The following is a 15,739-nucleotide window of genomic DNA, read 5'->3' as shown; positions in this document are numbered from 1 at the left end:
GTGTGTGTGTGTGTGTGTGTGTGTGAGATTTACAAAGAAGACCCGACCCAAGTAAACACATTTCATCTTTTATTTACTTTATCTCTGATATAAAGTTCCCGAGCTTTACACTGTAGACCACACACACACGCTCTCGCTCTCGCTCTCGCTCTCTCTCTCTCTCACTCACTCACTCACACACACACACACACACACACACACACACACACACACACACACACACACACACTAAATCTTTTGCTTCATCCCATTAAACTTTATTGGATCGGATGCTGACTCTGCGCTATTAGATTTAGTCAGTAATCGATCAGATAAACGCGGACTCTACCCGGCCTGTGATTGGATGGTACTAATGTCTTGGCGTCAGCGCGAGACGAGCCGATTGGCTGGAACGGCCATAAAAGCGACTCAGTGTTTATTAAGAGGATCGTGTTTGAACTATAGTTACCTCTGGAGGTGATCAGGCCGAAGGCTGACTGATTGCTGACTTTTGACGTCGCTGCCCTCTAGTGGTGAACCAGCTACTGATTTTTATGTCTTTCCAGAGCCACAAATGACACCTGTTTTTCAACCCAATGAAATTGCTAATTTAATACTGAGGGTCATTCAATTAATAATTTTATGTAAAAATCACTCCACAATCTGTAAAACATTATTTATTTCAAATAGCCTTATTATTGTTACTATTATTTAGAAATCGAATTTTGATTATTTTTATTGGATTTAAGTTTTTTTTAACTAAGAATTAAGGTTGTAATATACTGTATATTTCATGCAATATATTGTGCAATAAAAAAACAGGCTTGTCTTCAAATAAAAGGAAATTGATGATTTCATAGTGACCAGTTAATATTTTTTTCCAAATGCTCAAATATTTTTTTTTTTTTTTTTTTTTTTTTTTTTAATAAATGGATTTATTTAACACTATAAATATACATACTTATTATAACGTCGAGGAACGCTCCCGCGGCAAATTGGCTCCTGTTCAGACTTGCACAATAGCAGCTATAAATCGCATTCGAAATCCTCTGTGTCGACACAGTCGGGGATGTACACAAGTGTTCTTGGACCCTGTTCTGTGTGCTCGTCTCGTCTCGCTCAGACACCCTGTCTCTCCTCTTGTCTCGTCTCAGGGGTATCATGCATGTGTTTTATGTGCTCTTGTTCTGAGCTGTTCCTCAAGATAAGCGTTTCTGATGCGTTTCTTCTATACTAGAACATGATTACTTTTTCTTTTATTTAATTATTTATTTATGTTTTTAAGGTTATAAATAAAGAAAAAATTAAAGAATCAAGAATTTAAAAGAATCAAGCGTGGCTGCATTTGTGTTTATGGTTTTTGATGAAGTTCTCGTTCTCTCTCTCTCTCTCTCTCTCTCACACACCCAGGCCGAGTCCGGTTATGGATCTGAGTCCAGTTTGAGGAGACATGGCTCCATGCTCTCCCTCACCTCCGCTACCAGCGGCTACTCCGCCACCTCCACCTCCTCGTTCAAGGTGAGAAAAAACTCCCACTCTGTCTGTGTTACTCGAACTCTCACAGCGTACACACACACACACACACACACACACACACACACACACACACACACACACACACACTTTACTTCTCTTACATACTCTTGATTTCCCAGAAAAAGAAATGAGAGCTTTACAGTCCGAGCCCAAGGGGTGGGTGATGTGACCGAAATATCGTATCACAATACACACACTTGCAGTACACTGTGTATCAACAGCGGTGATATTTTTCAGTATATAAATATGAAAAATTGAGCCATTTTGCGAATCACAGTTATAGGGATGCACTATAATAACGTTGCAAAAGTATTGGGACACCTGAATTTTGTTGTTCCTCAAACTGTACTTGGAGACACACTTTTGTATTGGACGTCTTTGGATGAAGCAGAAGATCTCCTGCTATAGAGCTCTGGACTTTGGGATGAATGTGAACGCTGACTGCACCCCAGGCCTCGTCACCTACTTACCTACATCACTACCTGACTTTACTAACACCTTTGTAGATGAATGAATCTCCACAACTCTCCACAAAATCTAGAGGAACATCTTCCCAGAAGAGTGGAGCTTATTATAAGAGCAAATACGGACGTAGTGTGGAATGAGATGTATGGAAAGAAGGACATACCAATCTTATGGTCAGGTGTCCACAAACGTTTGACCATGCAGTGTAACAGAAAAGTGTGGTATTGTGACATCACAAAATCGATATTGTATCACTCTTCCCTGGTCTAATCTGTGACACACCAGAACCCTGTGGTTAATCCTTTCTTACTGTGTGTGTGTGTGTGTGTGTGTGTGTGTGTGTGTGTGTGTGTGTTTCGCAGAAGGGCCACAGTCTCCGAGAGAAGCTTGCCGAGATGGAGACGTTTAGAGACATCCTGTGCAGGCAGGTGGACACGCTCCAGAAATATTTCGACGCCTGCTCAGACGCCGTGTCTAAAGACGAGCTGCAGAGGGATAAGAGTGAGTTTTACACACACACACACACACACACACACACACACACACACACACACACACACACACACACTCATTGTGACGGTGTATAATAAAACCTCAAATCTGATTGGTCAGGTAGGTGTTGATTCATGTCTCTCATCTGATACGTTGAGGTTTCCATGGTGACGAGTTTACAGGGACTCCACATAATCAGGATGTAGTTGTTGATATGGTGAGGGTTTTTTTTTCCCTGCTGCGATATTTATGGTATACTTTCCAAATGGAGTCTTCAGTGTCTGATCGCTTCGCAAATTAAATTGGAGGTCAGCCAATAGTTGATTTTACCGATACCGGTTAGGTAGGTTCATATTTACCGATAACCGATCAATCAACCAATAGTTTTTAAAATAGAAACTGGATAGAAAAACTAACATAACTCTCCGTGTAAAATAGTACTGAACTTTATTACAAGAAAAATACAGTACTGAATCAGGAAAATGTGCTAAAAGAAATAAGACATGCGTTCAACCTGAAACAAAAAGGACACCACAAAAAAATTTGAGCACTTGCATTCAAAATGAGAAAAAAAAGAAACTTCACAAAAACATCATGTGGCATCAGTGATTTGCCTCTAGATGCCGCATTCATGCTGTATAATGCAACCCGGAAAAACTATCAGTATCAATATTTCCATAAATCAACTATTGGTGAAAATAATACAGAGCCGAACCTGATTTCAGTAAACGATCTTTTTTTCACGCCGCAAGCCTTCTCTCATTCTCTTCCTTTTCTCGTCTTTTGCCTTTTAATATACACCTCCTCTTATTTTCTCTATCTCTCGTTCTCTCTTCATACAAGCATAATCAGTAACTTCTTTTGTCCATTCACAGTCCTCCCCCTCGTCATTTCTCACTTTGTCTCTTTCATTGTTTTCTTCATTCTTTCGATCTTCTCGTGCTCTCTCTCTCTCTCTCTCTCTCTCTCTCTCTCTCTCTCTCTCTCTCTCTCTCTCTCTTTCTGTGTCTCTGTGTGTGTGTTTGAAGAATGAGTGTTGTGTGGTGAACTGGGTTTCTACACTTGCTGCTTCACTGTGCAGCCTGATGTACTGGCAGCTCTAGGCAGTGCCTTCCACTTTCTCTCGGGTCTCTGAGTTCATACTGATCGTGTGTGTGTGTGTGTGTGTGTGTGTGTGTGTGTGTGTGTGTGTGCGCAGTTGTGGAGGATGATGAAGACGACTTCCCAACGACCCGCACCGATGGCGAATTCCTGCACAACCACAACGGCAGCAAAGAAAAGCGTAAGTTCCATAAGAATCCCGGTTGATTTTTTTAATTATTTTTTTGGCTGTATGATGTTTTCTATGTATATGGTTTAGCTTTAAAGGGGCGGTTTGTTACTTTTTTAATAGGTTTTTATAGCTCTGTGATCATGATCTAATTTGAAATCTTATCTTTAAAAAATACAGTGAAAAAGACAAACCGCCTCTTTAACGTCTCATTTTGAGGAATAAATGCAGTGTTTGTTGTTTTTGTGTGTTTCCATAGTGTTTCAGTCTTTGAGCACTAAAGGCCTCAACGGGATCGATTTTAAAGGCGAGGCCATCACATTTAAAGCCACTACAGCGGGGATCTTAGCCACGCTTTCACACTGCATCGACCTGATGGTGAAGAGAGAGGACAGCTGGCAGAGGAGACTGGATAAGGTACGGGACACAAAAAGCGTTACCGACGTACACCTGGACAAAGTCGCGTAACCGATAGCAACAAAATCTCATCCGGTTTTCCAGCCAACATTGTTTATTTTACATTGCATTTTTTTTGTCACATTGAAATTCTTTCGTCACATATCCATGCTTGTTTAGGAGGCTGGGGTCAGAGCATAGGCTCAGCCATGACACAGCACCCCGGGAGCAGAAAGGGTTAAGGGCCTTGCTCAAGGGCCCAACAGTGGCTGCTTGGACGTGCTGGGACTTGAACAACCGACCAGTTATTATTGAGCTTTGAAACCTCAGAATGTAGAACACAGACCATCAGGATATGGCTGGTGTACCAGCAGGACATCTTTTTTAAAAACGTTTCATTATTTTGGTTGTTTTAATGTTTTTTTTTTTTTTTTTTTTTGGCGACGCTTAAATAAACTATTAGTGATATAAATAAGTAATGGGATGTAACCAGGGTGACTTCAGCCCTTTAAATGAGGGGCTTCCAAACTATGCCACATTTGCAACGACCCTCTGAACAATGCCAGAATCATATAAAATTTTAGCTATATTTTTTATTTCAGTATATGTTTTGCTAGTATCATATCTGTATTTGATCATAAAGGATGGCTTTTAAACTCAATTTTCCTTAGTTATTATCTTAATAATTATAATAATAAAGCCTAATTATTTGTTTGTTTCGCCAACCAACCAACAGAATGGTACATTCAACATACTGTTTCATTGTGATCAAGCAGACGCGACTGCACGCGAGTCAGCGAGAGAATTCAAAGAGACAACAAAATGGCAAAGAGAAAAGCAGATTCAGAATGCAGGGAATTTCAATAACGACTGTTCGTTTTATCCGTCACGAAACGGCACATGCGTTCAAAGAATACACCGATTAATATGCGTAAGTAAATAAATGTTTTGATTTCAATAGCAGGGTTTCAAACCGCGAGGTCCAAAAAAAGCTATTAAAAAAAAGTCACATTTCAAAATCGAAATTTTAGGGCGTTAAAATAATTTTAAACACGTCTTAATTTTCCAATGTCCTTTGGGATGTTTTTTGTTTTCCTTGTTGTCTTACATCTTTCTCACATCTCAAATCTAATTCGCTGTACTATAAACGAGACCAGGATGCGACAGCCAATCAGATTTCTGTTATTAGAGTGAATTTCTCTCGGATTGTACCACAGACGTGAAAAGGATTTGATTTTTCAGCTATGGAAAGTTTAGCCATGACGTAGGTCTTAAATTTCATTCCTAATGATATTGAAAAGTCTTAAATTCGACTTGGTAAAACCTGCACAAACCCTGAAAGCAGTAAAGAACAAAATAATAAACTAATCCAGCTTTAGGCGGTTTAATAAATGTATTTTAAAATCATAAAATCTCCACAGTATTTCTCGTCACTTCGCCCCTTGTCATTTTCTGTTATAGGAAAGAGAAGGGAACAATTACGTGGCCTCCACAGAAAAAAGGTTCAGGAACCCTTTGCTCTAAACAATCACATACTGTATGTTAATTCACCCCTAACGTGAGGTTTGATAAACGTTCGGCCGCTGAGTCTCTGGTCAGTTCTTTGTGACTCACGTCTACACAAAGCTATCGTTCTGTTGAAAATGACTTTTCGTGCCACGCTGCTGATCTGAATAATCCGCTTGGGAACATGAAAATGCGGTTTCCTGTTATGCAAACAATAAGGCAAGTGTCAATGGAGACAAGACAACAGGAGATTAGGTGGTGAGTAGGTGGTGGTGTGTCGCAGTGTTGTGCTGAAAGAGATGCGCTACAGTGCTTCCATTCTATAAATACACAAGTTTCTGTAGGTCTAATACAGTGACTTGTTGTGTGTGTGTGTGTTAAGGGCATTGAATATTCAGTGTTGGATGAAGTACTCTGTTCCTTCCCCATACCTGAATAAAAACTACTAATCCCCTGCTTAAATAACTCTCCCTTTTACATTCCAGTCACAGTATAAAAATACTCAAAAGTTTGTGGACACTTGACCATAAGATTTTTTTTTAACTTTCCATTCAACATTTAGTCTCGATTTGCTCTCATAATAACCTCCACTCTCCTGAGAAGATCTTCTAGTAGATTTTTTGGAAATTTGAGCTCATTCAGCTACAAAGGTGTTAATAAAAATAGGTAATGATTGCCAGGAGAGGAGGCCTGGTGTGCTTTACACATGCACCATGTCCAATAGGGTTTAGAGCTCTAAAGCAGATCTTCATGGATTCGGCTTTGTGCACAGAGGTGAATTGTCATGCTGGAACAGGTTCGGGTCTCCTCAATCAAGTCAATGGAAAATCTCATGCTCCTGCATCCAAAGAAGGTGTCCCAAAACTTTTGATGATATATCGTGTAAAATGTGTATCTGGATTTAAATCCAAAGTGGGCGTGGCCTAAATCGTTTCTTTTTGGTCATGGTGTGCAAAACTGTATAATCCTGCTCACATAGGTAAAGGCCTTTGAAGACACGACTATCGCCAAGGTGTCACTCTTGGGCCCTTGAGCAAAGCCCTTAACTCTGGATGCTTTAGGGGCACTGTATCATGATGCTTTGACACCAGATTCCCATCTTTGGGATACAAGAAGAAAGGATTTCACTGTGCTGTGATGTATACATGATGAGTAAAAATCCCTTCTTTATCTAACCTGACAATCACCTCAACATGTGGGTCTGATCATCTCGTGTCCGTATACTTTTGCCAGTTTGGTGTATGTTTAGATTCCTTTTTTCCCTAAAAATGACTGTGAATCAGTCAACCACTTGAAGGTACAACTGGCGATTTGCGGATCTGATTTGGCAACCTTTTGATCAAATGATCTGATCAGCACCTGAATCATGTCTTTAACTACTGTTCTGCCAATGGCAGGCGAATTACCCTCACCCTGATCAGGCTGCTACTAACGATGTTTTTCAGATGTATTTGTGTTTTTTTATTTCTTATCTTGACCTACGCAAGCCGGTCAGGTACCATCTTATCAGCGGACGGATTTGAATTGCTTTGCCTCGCTTCTTAATTATCGTATAATTCAATAATCGGTGATAATCGAGAGATAAGAAAGTTGTAGCGTGGCAAAACATCCTTTGTGACTTTTGCTCTGAATCTTTCTCACCCTCCTACATACCCTTTCCCCTTCTCTCATTCATTCCTGTCGTTCTCAATCGCTCTGCCTGTCTGTCTGTAGGAGACGGAGAAAAGGAGGAGAGTGGAGGAGGCCTATAAAACCGCATTGACCGAGCTTAAGAAGAAATCTCATTTCGGAGGCCCGGATTACGAGGTGAGATTTGTTTTTGTTTTTCTTTTAAACAACTGAATTTTCTTCACTTATTCATGATCGGGAGGAGTTACGGTTTTATTTACGAGCACATTGGATTGTTAAAGTTTTTAAATAATTGTAATGCTTTTGTTTATGTAAAATAATTTAACAAAAAACAATATAGATGACAAATCTTTAATAGTGTTATAAAACAATATTTAGACAAATTTTGTGGAAACCTGATTATAAGATAAGAGTCGCCATTTGCTGTTATAAGAACCGGCACTCTTCTGAGATGTTCCACTAGATTTTGAGGAGATTTGTTGCGGTTCATTCAGCCACAAGGGTGTTAGTAGAGTTAGGCACTGATGTAGGTGAGATGTGGTGAGGAGGCCTGGGGTGCAGTCAGCGTTCACATTCATCATGTCCAGTAGAGTCAGAGCTCTATAGCAGAAGATCTTCCATGAAAAACAGATCTTTCTGGAACATTGTCATTCTGCAACTGGTTTGGGTCTCCTAGTTCAAGTGAGGGAAGAATTTCATGCTTCATCCAAAGACAATTGTGTGTCTCCAAGAAAAAATCGGGTGTCCCAATATTTCTGGCCATAAATCTAGATATGAGATAAAGTTATTTTTTTTAGTTTAATAAGGTATTTTCAATTAAGGTAGTCATGTGACCTAAATCTAATTAAAAAAAAAAAAGTGTCACAAATAATACTTGTAAATTTAAATCCAATTATTGTACTGGATTATTATAATATTTATTTTTATTATTTAACGTTATTTGACCCTCTGACATCACCTTCAGATGCTTTTTTTAAAAAAATACTGTACATGGACTACCGAGAACATGCAGTTTTCAGCATCTCAATAGCTTCAAGAAGGAACAGAGAGCTTTTTTGGATTTTTATCACCTTGTAAAGCTTCATTTCATGCCTCTATTTCATGTAGGCATTTATTACACGAGCAGCTGATAAGAAGGTGCTGGTTTCGATTTTTCAAAATGTGGTCAGATTGTAAATGTTCTCCCTGGAGACACTCCACCCCCTTACCAAATGTTTCACTGAATCGCAATTTAATCTAGAAGCTTTTTCCTTTAATGTCTTCTAGATAATGAATTACACCAAAAGCTGAGAACTTGTTTTAAAGTAATATGTCCTGAAGTAATATGTTCTGAAGTAATATGTCCACGTTTCATCATTTATTCATGTCTTGTGTTGGATATCGCCGTTCTGAAGAACTTGTTTATTCTATTTTCCACTCACCGATAAGAACGCTTTTGTTTATTTCCCCACTTTTATCTCTCTCTCCATCTCTTGATGTGGTTAATGCATTACTGAGAGTCATGACTTACTTTCTTTTTCCTCTGTCTCTCTGGTCTCAGGAGGGCCCGAACAGTCTCATCAACGAGGATGAGTTCTTCGATGCCGTGGAAGCTGCTCTGGACCGACAAGACAAAATAGAGGAGCAGGTTTGCACCAGTTACATCATTTTCATCACCGATTACTTCTAATCAATAATTGGCTATACACACATTTCGGAAATGGATACTGGATAGAAATGGATTGTGAACTTTATTACAAAAATGTGATAAACGAAAAAAATACGAATATATTCATTAATAAATAAAATGATAATAGTGCTCTCCGTGCAGCACGCAGTCTATCCATCTATCGTTATGGATTTTTGCCGAGAGGTCCAGCAATTATCTGTGCCGATTAATCGGTCAACCTCTAGAGCTTTTCTTAAGCTTTACATCAACACCAAGTGATTAATTGTAAATAAAACCCTATAATTATTACACGTTCATGGCGTCCTAACTGGGATCGACGCCAGAATTTCGTTGTGCAGCACTCACACTATCACCATTCTTATAAAAGGCTTTACAGCGAAAATGTATATTAACATATTAAATATATAAATATATTATATCTATATTTATAATTGTTCTACTTACAATTAATTTTAAGTCAAAAATGTCAAAAAACGATGCATCGTGAAACAAATGCCAACATGCCGCAAATCCGATCCGCAGATGCAAATCTGTATGTAGCTGTACGGAGTTACGGAGGGCAAGCAGACGCTTTATCGTTTCTCCGTGTTTTTCGCAGACCCAGACGGAAAAGTGTCGGATACAGAGGCCGAGCCCCATGCCTTCCGGAGACGTCTACTCCACGATGGGCACCCACCGATTCGCCGAGAAGGTGAGATCGCTTGACCTGCCCACGAAGAAATGACTTCCTTACGCGTCACACAAGAACTGTCTTTCCTGTTTCTGAACCTTCAGAACCGTCACTTGTCTCAGTCCAGCTTTCATTCCACAATCATTCATCATAAAACTTCTCACTTTCTCTCCATCCTGTCTCTGTGCTCCAGCCCCCCACTCCGCCCTCTTCCCCTCTGTCCCGTGACGTAGTGCTCAGTCCCGCACGGCATCACAAGCACAGGTTCAATATTGAGGTAACGGCGCCCCCTAGCCACTCCCACAGCATGTTTAACTCATTTTTATGGCACGACACGTGTTTTTTGTTTTGTTTTGTTTTTATTTATATATATATACAGTAATCCCCTGTTTATCGCAGTGATTTTACAAAACCGCCGCCATAAACGCACTTTTTTATCGCAGGCATTTTATAATTTATTATTATATTATCATTAATCAATTTCATTATTTCAACGTTAAACTCCATAAAATTCCGCGATAAACCAGAAGGGTGAGTTTGGAACCGCGGTAAAGCGGGGATTACTGTATTCCTTATTCATTTATATTATTTATTTGCTTGTTAGGTTCTTTTTTTTCTTTATTTCCTTTTCCCACTAGAGCAATACATTTGGTCATGTGTGGTTAGAACATTACACAAGTCTGTCTTGGACAGAATTTCCCAACTCTTCCTGTATTTGCTCCAATTATAAGTTTTCCCTCTTTCCTGCTGCCACACTTTTCTTGATTCTGATTGGTCCGTATTGTAGACACGTCTGCTCATAAAGTGTCTGACTCTCAGACTGCCTGTTCCTTGCTGTGTCTCTGATAGGTGGAGGAGATGGTACAGAATCACATGACCTACTCCTTGCAGGATGTGGGCGGAGATGCGAACTGGCAGCTGGTGGTCGAGGAGGGAGAGATGAAGGTGAGGAGATCAGGGAGAAGGTTTCTAATTTAAATTTGAGAAATTAAGAGTTTGGGTTCAGTTAAAACGTGTGTGTGTGTGTGTGTGTGTGTAGGTGTACAGGAGAGAGGTGGAAGAGAACGGCATCGTGTTGGATCCTCTGAAAGCCACACATGCAGTCAAAGGGGTCACAGGGCATGAAGTGTGCCATTACTTCTGGGATACGGAAGTTCGCAATGACTGGGAGAGTAAGTACACACACACAAACACACACACACACACACAGATGATCTCAGATGTGTGTGTGTGTGTGTGTTTGAAGTGTTTTTTCTTTCTTTTCAGTTTTATTGTTGTAAATGTTTTAATCTTTTGTATTTATTATTTATCCTGTATTTCTTTATATCTTCAGCTACCATTGAGAACTTCAACATCGTGGAGAGTCTGTCTGATAACGCTGTGATCATCTACCAGACCCACAAGGTGAGGCGGTTCTGCTCGGCACGGCGCTGTGTTAATGATGGGGCTGGTTTCTGATTGCTGATTGGTTTATCTCCTGCAGAGGGTGTGGCCTGCGTCACAGAGAGACGTGCTGTATTTATCTGCCATCCGTAAAATCATGGCCAGCAATGAGAACGACCCCGACACCTGGATAGTGTGCAACTTCTCCGTCGATCACGATAAAGCCCAGGTAAACAACACACAGGTGCACACAGCTGCACACATCTGTACAGGGCCTGGGGATGTGCAGTATGGACAGATGTTGTGAGACTCCTGATGAGATGGACTGAGACCAGTTTGTGTATAAACTTCCGCTCTCTTTGGTTTTAGCCGAGCAGCAGGTGCGTTCGTGCCAAAATCAACATCGCCATGATCTGCCAGACGCTGGTCAGTCCACCGGAGGGCAACAAGGAGATCAGCCGAGACAACGTCCTGTGTAAAATCACATACGTGGCCAACGGTGAGACTCTTCATCTATTCATCACGTGCTTTAGTTTGGCAGGGTGTTGATGTACATGAATATAGTGTTAATGTTCCACTAAACATCTAGCGTGTGATGTTTTCTGTTGAAACGTCACTGCGATGTTGTGAATATTGTGGTGATGTGTCGTGTTGCAGTGAACCCCGGAGGCTGGGCCCCTGCGTCTGTCCTGAGAGCCGTAGCGAAGAGAGAATACCCCAAATTCCTCAAGCGCTTCACCTCCTACGTGCAGGAGAAAACTGCCGGCAAACCCATCCTCTTCTGAGCTCAGGTGAATGTTCTACTGTTTTAACCTGACAGATGAGAGAGAGAGAGAGAGAGAGAGAGAGAGAGGATGTGGAGTGATTGACTGATTGATTAATTGATGGATGGATGGATGGATGGATGGATGGATGAATGGAGGGATGTGGGGGATGGATGGATGGAGGGATGTGGGGGATGGATGGATGGAGGGATGGATCAAGGAATGGATCTTAGGTGGATGTTTGAAAGCTTAATAAACTAGATGTATATGCTGTTACAGTGGATGGATGGATGGATGGATGGATGGATGGATGGATGGATGAGTAGTTGTCTAGATATCTAGATTTAATGAAGGATGGGTGGATGCCTGTGTGACTGAATGAATGGATGATTGATGGATGAAGATATGCCTGGGTAAAAGATAGATGGGTGTATGACATTATAGAAGAGTGGATAGAAGGATGAATAGATACCTGGACAAAAGGATAGATGGATAAACAGATGCCAAGATGAAAGAATAGATGGGTGGATAGATGACAAGATTAAAGAGAAGATAGATGGATGAATAGATGCCAAGGTGAAAGGATAGATCGCTTGAATAGATGATAAATGAATGGATATGTTTGGAGGCTTGGTGGATGAGATGAACAGGTAGATTTTGTATGTGGACCACGATAGAAGATAATTGGATGCTTAGGCAGATGAAAGATTAGACAGATAGAAGGCTGTAAACCGTTTCTCTTGTTGTGTGCAGATGGTCAGTGTACAGCGCCCCCTCTCTACACTCCCAGCTACAGCGGCCCTGAGGAGCATCCTCTCACTGAAGCCCGTCTTCCTCCTCATCTTTCTCCTGATCGTTCAGACCCTCAGCAGCCACCAGAAACAACTCGCTTATTACCCACGATTCCCTGCTGCTCTCCTCAGTCTAGACGCCTCGTAGGCTTTAAGCAGACCCCAAAGCTTTTTACGTCCTTCATGGCTCTGAGAAGACACGTTGCCAAATCTCATCATGCGTCCTGTATTTTCAGCAGAGATATTCTATTGTTATTCAGATGTATTTACGTGTTGACTGATGCGAGGTTTGATGAAAAGGTTTACGCAACTGAAACATGCAGAAGAACAGACCTGGTTTAGTTTCAATTTTTTTTTGTTGTTGTCTTTTTTTTCTTTTTTTCCCCCCACAGCATTCAATAGATTGATCGCAGAATTCATTTCTATTTTTAATCCCATGCTGCTAATCTAAAACAGAAATGCCGAACACGCTCAGACTTTCCATCGTCCGGACTACGTTTCTGCATGAACTCTGAGAGGGCTGTCATTGATCTATGACCTTCAACATGACTTTGCCTTTTTTTTTCCTTTTTGGTCTCGATCTCTTAGATGAAGCCTGGACACTGGCGCTGAAGAGGAGATCGTTTTTTTTTTGTTGTTTCCGTTTGTCGTTCTGTCATTGATTAATGATTTTTTCTTCTCTCTGGAAATCTGAATCGTGCTATTTGTTTTCCGATGTTGTTGTTGTTGTGTTCGTCGGAGACACGACGGCGTACTGTAGCACGATTACAAGAATCAGTAGTGATAGAACAACAAAAAAAAATGGGATCTTTTTAATACAAGGAATTCGCTTTCCATCTCGATGACTTGTACGTAGTTTTGGGATTATTGCTTCAAGTGCGTGCGATTCGTCGTCCGCCAATGCTTTTTGTGTGATTCATCCAAATCCATATTGGGGGGGGGTGGAGGGATAGGGGGAGACGAGGGCGTTTACGAGTGTGTGTGCGCGTCTGCAGGCGAGCATGACGAGGTGGATGAAGTTCAGCGGATCTCGTTTGCAGAAGATCTGCACGGGATGATTTGAGGGGAGTATAAATGAATAGCGAAGTGCCTAAATATCGCAAAAAACAATGGGAAAAAATGATACTCAAAACAAAGACGGGATTTAAAACATAAAAAGAAAGAATTTCGGTAATTATACTGTAACGATGACTCGATTCTGATTATATAATTGTATTATTTAATTCTCCGAATTGGTTTGCACATTGTGCCTCATGTGTCTGCGTTTTCGTTTTTCCCCACGGCCAAATGGAAATAAAATTTCCCATCATTTTTTTTTTTTAGGAACGATTTATTTATTTATTTTGTCAGGCTGTAAATGCCAAGCGGTACGTTTGGAAATAAAAACGTTCGCCTGAGAAATCTCACAGCGCAATTTTTTTCAACTTCCTGTTTTCCAGTAATGCAGCTCAGCCACTGCAGAGCATCAGTTACCATCAAGATACACGGCCGCTGTTTTCCCTTTTTTTTTTTTTTTTTAAGGGTGCAATTACTTTTGTCCAAATCCAGCCAGTCGTATTTGTTGTAATGTTTTTGTCATCGCTTTCTTATATGAGTGTCGTTAATATTTTATTGGCGTAATTACACTACAAGGCAAAATTTTGTGGACACCTGACCCTCAGCTTCTTTTTAGACACCTCGATTTTCCATTCGATTTTGGACTGTTGGGTCTCTAAGTAAAGTCGGGTACTGATGTAGGGGAGGTGACGAGACCTGGAGTCAGCGTTTCCGTTCACCCCCACTGAGGTGTTTAATAGGATTTATAGCTTTTCTGATCTTCCACTCCAAGAAAGGAAAGCAGATCTTCATGAAGCTGGCTTTGTGCACAGCTGCATTGTGATGATGGAACAGGTTTGGGTGTCCAAGGTCAAGTCAAGCTAAAATTGAATGCTCCAGCTTCCAAAGACGTCTGATACAATTGTGTGTCTACAACTTTGTGGAAGTTGGAAAGGTCAGTTGTCCCATTACATTTGCCATCGTATGGTATATTACACTAAGAACAGAAATGTAAGGTTTTTTTCTGGATTTTTATAAATCCCTGTATGTGTGGTACATGAGGCTCATTGTTTTTTGGTGTTTTAGAAAAACCCTAGGCGTTTTTTTTTTCCCATCCCACAAAAAGGCAAAAATCGATGTAACCGATTGGTAAAACTTGGCGGTTTGTGTTTTTACACCTTTCGCTGTTCACGTGTGAAGTTTACAGAGATCAGACGAACGCCACCGATACTGGCAGCACTCGGGTCACGACCCCGTCGTTTGGCTCCGGAGCGTTTGCTCTTGAAGAGGCTGGAGGACTGTTAATGATGGATGTTGAAGAAAACATTGGCGTCTTTAGTAGCTCGATTCCACACACGGCTGCTCAACTTCATCCCCGACTCGGCTGTTTCTTTCTTCTTTTCTTCTTTCAAATCTGTTCAATCGAATCGATAATGATGTCAGATCCAATTCACTACGCTTGTATAGGCTTTAAATAATCAGCAGCTGATTAGAGGGAGGGTTGGTGATGCTGGGACAGGAAACAGCCAATCAGGAGTGGAGTTTTGCACCCAAACGAAGTGTGCGCGCGCAGACGTCCTTCTAATCTTAGTCCAGTTTATTTGTTGCGTTTGCACTGAATGTAATGTTGAAATAAAACAAATGTTTCTGTAAATAAAATTGCTCCATAAACCACCATGTCTGGATAGACTGAATATGGTGTGTGTGCGTGTGTGTGCGTGTGTTAATTCCATAATGCAATGAGATTTAAAAAAGGAACAAATTCTATTGAGGTCACCATATTTGGAAGAACCCCATAGACCATGTTGACGCCATTCCTCAGCCCTCATTTGCATACTGGGTTCTGATAGGCTCTGAGACTTTGTGATGCAAAAGATGCCCATTTTTGCATTTACATAATATAATTCTCAAAGCTGTGCGTTTTATAATTTCTTATGTTCTGTCAAAATTATTGGCACCCCAGGGATGGGTAGAATGTGGGGTAGAAATGGAAGGTGACACACTTTCTAAAGTATTTTGCAAACATGAAATCCTTTATCCTCCATTACATTGAAGAAAAAAATATGGTTGTCTTGTTGCACATCAAGTAATAGACTAAATATATAATTGTATAGTATTTCACTGCTTTTTTTTTATTCCTCAAAAAAATAGAAT

General features: G+C 40.6%; 1 protein-coding gene across 2 annotated transcripts in view; it reads left to right on the top strand.

The window, feature by feature from the left end:
• The window catches only part of LOC124397682 (ceramide transfer protein), a 34,814-nt gene extending 19,555 nt beyond the window's left edge, over positions 1-15,259 (top strand). Inside the window, exons 4-18 of one of the 2 annotated variants that reach the window (XM_046867322.1) lie at positions 1,390-1,497; positions 2,343-2,481; positions 3,671-3,754; positions 4,002-4,159; positions 7,358-7,450; positions 8,814-8,900; positions 9,541-9,633; positions 9,806-9,889; positions 10,462-10,557; positions 10,652-10,784; positions 10,946-11,016; positions 11,096-11,224; positions 11,365-11,494; positions 11,653-11,786; positions 12,513-15,259. In XM_046867322.1, coding sequence (XP_046723278.1) covers positions 1,390-1,497; positions 2,343-2,481; positions 3,671-3,754; positions 4,002-4,159; positions 7,358-7,450; positions 8,814-8,900; positions 9,541-9,633; positions 9,806-9,889; positions 10,462-10,557; positions 10,652-10,784; positions 10,946-11,016; positions 11,096-11,224; positions 11,365-11,494; positions 11,653-11,780 — 1,533 coding nt within the window. In that variant the 3' untranslated portion in view covers positions 11,781-11,786; positions 12,513-15,259. The remainder of the gene's footprint in view (positions 1-1,389; positions 1,498-2,342; positions 2,482-3,670; positions 3,755-4,001; positions 4,160-7,357; positions 7,451-8,813; positions 8,901-9,540; positions 9,634-9,805; positions 9,890-10,461; positions 10,558-10,651; positions 10,785-10,945; positions 11,017-11,095; positions 11,225-11,364; positions 11,495-11,652; positions 11,787-12,512) is intronic. The other variant, XM_046867323.1, reaches the window with a different exon arrangement.
• Positions 15,260-15,739: the final 480 nt, after the last annotated feature.

Source organism: Silurus meridionalis, chromosome 15, assembly GCF_014805685.1.
Source record: "Silurus meridionalis isolate SWU-2019-XX chromosome 15, ASM1480568v1, whole genome shotgun sequence".
In the NCBI taxonomy this organism is placed as follows: Eukaryota; Metazoa; Chordata; class Actinopteri; order Siluriformes; family Siluridae; genus Silurus; species Silurus meridionalis.
This window is presented reverse-complemented; position numbering and strand designations above follow the sequence as displayed.